The 4,528-nt window shown below is 60.4% G+C and overlaps 1 protein-coding gene across 1 annotated transcript; it reads left to right on the top strand.

The window, feature by feature from the left end:
* The first annotated feature begins 989 nt into the window (after positions 1 to 989).
* Positions 990 to 4,288, top strand: RRAD (RRAD, Ras related glycolysis inhibitor and calcium channel regulator). Its single transcript, XM_059905216.1, has 5 exons — positions 990 to 1,136; positions 1,354 to 1,738; positions 2,406 to 2,479; positions 2,606 to 2,810; positions 3,622 to 4,288. Exons 2-5 carry the CDS (start codon positions 1,369 to 1,371, stop codon positions 3,897 to 3,899), a joined length of 927 nt encoding a protein of 308 aa, XP_059761199.1. The 5' UTR covers positions 990 to 1,136; positions 1,354 to 1,368; the 3' UTR covers positions 3,900 to 4,288.
* Positions 4,289 to 4,528: the final 240 nt, after the last annotated feature.

Genomic DNA, 4,528 nt, shown 5'->3' with positions numbered 1-4,528 from the left:
CCTGGTCTAGTCCCACCCCTATCCGCTCCTGCTGGCATCTGACACCTGTCTGCCAGGATTTCCCCAACTTTGGGCAACCTCCAGGCCAGGAGCAGAATGACCAGGGCCAGGTATTTTTAGCAGAGTTATTGGCAGCTGCCTGGAGGGTGCTGAGGGGGAGGTGGTGCTGACTTCATCCTTTTCCTTCTCTGGGCCTGTATTCCCTCCCCAAGGTTCAAGCTGCCCCTCTACCTGCACCACACTGCCAGCGGGCCTCCCCTTCCTTGCCCCCTCCCCCAAACAGCTCTCCAAGGGCCCCCAGGGGCTCAGGTGTCACTAACCCTCATCCTGAAGGGCAGGCTCATCAGGTGGAATCTTCAACTGCCAAGGGCAGGGATGAGAGCGGGAAGGACCTGGTGTTGAGGTTAGAAGCCTGGATTTAGGCCCCCTAAATTCTAGCTCAGATACCAGCGGGTGGGGAATGGGTGTCATGGGCAGCGAAGGGTGAAGTCTGTCCGACCTGTAAGTGGTCTGCTTGCTGGGGCGACAGGCCAGGACTGGGAGAGAGGGAAAGGAGAAATCACTTTTAAAGGGCCAGACCTCAATTCTTCCCTAGTGGGGACTTGGCGCACTTGGCTGGGGCTTTCCCCCTGGCCCCCACCCGTGGTGGCACCCTCCACCTCCATCGCCCTCCTCCGCACCATTCACGTGCTCCCTTTCTTTCTGCCTTTTCCCCAGCCCTCGCCCCCCCCCGTCACACACACACACCCACACCCACACTCATTCACACACACTCACACACACACACACACACACACACACTCAGACCGAGCTGTTGTCTGCGGAGTCTGCCCCTGCCCCGCCCTGGCGGGTGAGGCGGGGGCTGGGTGGGTGTGAGGTCCTAGGAGGAGGGCGGGGGATCCCCCTCGGGAGAGGGGGACGGACACGTCAGCCCCCGGACAGCGCAGCCCGGGGCGAGCGCGGGGGTGGCGGCGGGGGCGGGCAGAGGCTTAAATAGGCGGCTCTGGAGCCCGGACCCAGTGCGGACCGAGAAGGCAGCGGCTGCGACAGCGTCGAGTGTCCGAGCCTGCGTCTGCGAGTGGATTGTATGCGAGCCCGGGACCTACCTAGTCCTGACCGTGTCCGTGTGTGAGTGGGTGAGTGTCCTGGCAGAGCGGGGTGGGGGTGGTCTCACCGTCTGGGATGAACGAGTCAGGAGGATGGGTCACAAGTCAGGGCGCAAGGACCTTCTGTGGCATGTCCCGGGCCCCGAGCATCTTTCTTGACCTGTGGTCGGGCAGGCGCGTCCCGGGTCCAGCTTCCCACTCCATCTCCACCGCGGCTCACGCGGCCATCTGGATTCCCGTTCCCCAGACGGCGTCCGACGCGATGACTCTGAACGGCGGCGGCAGCGGAGCGGGCGGGAGCCGCGGTGGGGGCCGCGAGCGCGAGCGCCGTCGGGGCAGCACACCCTGGGGCCCGGCGCCCCCGCTGCACCGCCGAAGCATGCCTGTGGACGAGCGCGACCTGCAGGCGGCGCTGGCTCCGGGAGCTCTGACAACGGCCGAGTCCGGGACGGGGGCCCAGGGTCCGAGGCTGGACTGGCCCGAGGGCTCCTCTGACTCGCTCAGCTCAGGAGGCAGCGATTCAGACGAGAGCGTTTACAAGGTGCTGCTGCTGGGGGCGCCTGGCGTCGGCAAGAGTGCTCTGGCGCGCATCTTCGGTGGTATAGAGGACGGGCCTGAAGCAGAGGCCGCAGGTGAGGGGCTGGGAGGGACTGTGCAAGGGCGGGGCGAGCACAGGGTTAGGACTGGGATTTACAGGACTGGGGACCAGGATTAAAAGCAGCAGGTAACAACGGGATTCTGAAGGCACTTTGAGAATCTGCTTCTACCTACCCCTTTCACAGATGGGGAAACTAAGGGAGAAGGTACCCCAGCCCTTAGTAGGAAAAGAAATGCTTAGAGTAGAAGGCCCAGGGCATACGATTAATTACTCTGTAGTCTGGGGGCAGGATATCCCCCCCTGCCAGGACTGGCAAGAACCCAGCCAGAGGGAGTTTCTAGGAGAGGAGTCCTAGGTAACCAAGGTCCCCAGGGGATGTCTGTTCTAACTCAGGCCACTGTGGTCAGAACCACCCTGGGTCTCAGGCAACAGGAGGGCAGGGAGCACAGGAGTGGCTACCCAGGACATTGCTAGCTTGGCGAAGGGGTGCCTAGGTGGGGGCCAGGCACACCGTGCCCTCCAGCCCCCCATTTCTCAGCCCTGTCACTTCTGTTGCTACATAGCAGCCATCAGTGGAGGAGAAGGTTAGGAGGGCTCTGGGGAGGAGTTGAAGGGTGTGGCCAGAACAGGAAACCTGGTGTATTGGAGGAGGGGGGCTCTTGCCAGCCAGCAGGTAACCCGACTACTGGTCTCCTGCCTAGGGCACACGTATGATCGCTCCATCATGGTGGATGGAGAAGAGGCAGCGCTCATGGTCTATGACATTTGGGAGCAGGTAAGATGCAGGCTGAGACCAGGGCAGGGTGGGAGGGGTGAGCTGGGGGTAGGGACCTGCCGGGAGTGACAGCCTTGTAGCTGGGGCGTGAGGACTATTGGGTAAATATGTGTCTGTGTTCCCTAGGACGGGGGCCGCTGGCTACCTGGCCACTGCATGGCCATGGGAGATGCATACGTCATCGTGTATTCAGTGACAGACAAGGACAGCTTTGAGAAGGCCTCAGAGCTTCGGGTCCAGCTGCGGAGGGCGCGGCAGACAGACGACGTGCCCATCATCCTAGTGGGCAACAAGAGCGACCTGGTGCGCTCTCGTGAGGTCTCCTTGGATGGTGAGCAGGGAGTGGATCAGAAAGGGAGGGAGATCCTGGCTGGGCTGTGGTCCACTCAGTCTTGACTCAGCTCGAGTCCCTGGGGATCATCAGTGGCTAAAAATGTTTAGGAAGAAAACTCAGGGAGAGCGGGGAGAGCTTCTGCCCTCCCACAGGACTCCCAAAGACCTGAGTGCTGGGGAAAGGACCAAATGAGCTAGGGGAGGTGAAGGCTGCTGGGCGCTGAGCTGGGCCACCTCAGAGCCCTCCTTTTCTGTCCTCTTCGTCCCTGGCCTGGCATATGAGGGGTGAGGAGAGTGCAGGGAATCAGGCCAGGAGTTCAGAGCCTGGATTCCAGGCCAGGGCCAGTCTCAGCGTAGTCTTGCCCTTGGGGAGCAGCCCCCTCTTGGGCTCAGCATCATCCTCTGTGGCCCCCAGACCTGAGCCCCGCAGAGGAACCAGCCGTGACTTGGCGATGTCCCCCCTATTCTACCCATCATTCATCATGATATAACATCCAGCCATAAAACACCAAGCTGTTCAACAAAGTTTTCATTTTGTTGACAACTACAGCACTTCCATTTAAATATCAAACTTCAAATTATTTCAATAAACGAGTCTCCTTTTGTGGGCCTTTGTGAGCTCCTTAAACGTGGACACGCTCTGCCAGTTGGGTGACCCAGTGATGCCTGGGTCCCTCTGTACAGGAGCTGGGGTCGTTGTGTTTCTGGGGAAGACCCAGGAATGTGGTAGGTGCCATGGGGTGGCCAGGGTTTTGAGTGGGCCACCCACCCTTTGTTTATTGACGTGTGCCTGTCCCCACCCACACCAGAGGGCCGGGCCTGTGCCGTCGTCTTCGACTGCAAGTTTATTGAGACGTCGGCTGCGCTGCACCACAATGTCCAGGCGCTGTTTGAGGGTGTCGTGCGCCAGATACGCCTGCGCAGGGACAGCAAAGAGGCCAATGCACGTCGGCAAGCGGGTTCTCGGCGGCGAGAGAGCCTTGGCAAGAAGGCAAAGCGCTTCCTGGGCCGCATCGTCGCTCGAAACAGCCGCAAGATGGCCTTGCGTGCCAAGTCCAAGTCCTGCCACGACCTCTCCGTGCTCTAGGCCCTGGGGCACTCACTGTATTGTGCAGACAGATGGGCAGATTGGTGGGCTGGCCCAGCCAACCGCCCAAGGTGCCCCAGGGCTGGCTCAGACTCTGGGTATCCCCCACCTCATGGTCATGGACAGAGAGACAGTGCTGCCCAGGGAGGTGGCTCCCAGTGGCCGTCAAGGGCTGGGCCCACAGAGATGCCTGTGCAGGCCCATGTGTGTCCCAAGCAGCAGCCTGAGCCCAGCCTGTGGAGCAGGCCTATGAGTGGGGAGAGGACTCTGCCTTTCTCTACACGCGTGGTGTGCATGCCCTGGAGGGAGGCTGTTCAGTGCAGTGGCTATTTGTTTACATGCAGATTTTTGTAATAAAGACTATTTCCTGATAGGTCAGGGCTGTTGAATCTGTGTTTCCTTTGATTCGGGGGCTGCAGGAGCAGGAAGGGTTCCTGAAGTTGAGGAAACTACAAGGCTGGTTCCTGAAGATGCCCCACCCTAGTGTGTGGCCTTGACTATTCTAATGTTTGGGCCCAGATATAGCCAGCTGGGTCAGAGGGGCAGGTGTGGGTGGGGGCCTGGTTGGGGAGTCCAAGCAGCAGGAAGAGACATGAATCCCACCCATCCTGTTATCCAGATTCTTCTGA

Source organism: Balaenoptera ricei, chromosome 19 (genome assembly GCF_028023285.1).
Source record: "Balaenoptera ricei isolate mBalRic1 chromosome 19, mBalRic1.hap2, whole genome shotgun sequence".
Lineage (NCBI taxonomy): Eukaryota > Metazoa > Chordata > Mammalia > Artiodactyla > Balaenopteridae > Balaenoptera > Balaenoptera ricei.
The sequence above is the reverse complement of the archived record's forward strand: the minus strand, read 5'-3'. Positions and strand labels throughout refer to the sequence as shown.

What these genes read in the sequence shown, in the direction of transcription:
- RRAD (XM_059905216.1), top strand. Translation starts at nt 1,369, where the DNA reads ATGACTCTGAACGGCGGCGGCAGCGGAGCGGGCGGGAGCCGCGGTGGG. An exon ending in GCCTGAAGCAGAGGCCGCAG is followed by an intron (nt 1,739 to 2,405) that starts GTGAGGGGCTGG and finishes TCTCCTGCCTAG; the next exon opens with GGCACACGTATGATCGCTCC. An exon ending in TCGTGAGGTCTCCTTGGATG is followed by an intron (nt 2,811 to 3,621) that starts GTGAGCAGGGAG and finishes CACCCACACCAG; the next exon opens with AGGGCCGGGCCTGTGCCGTC.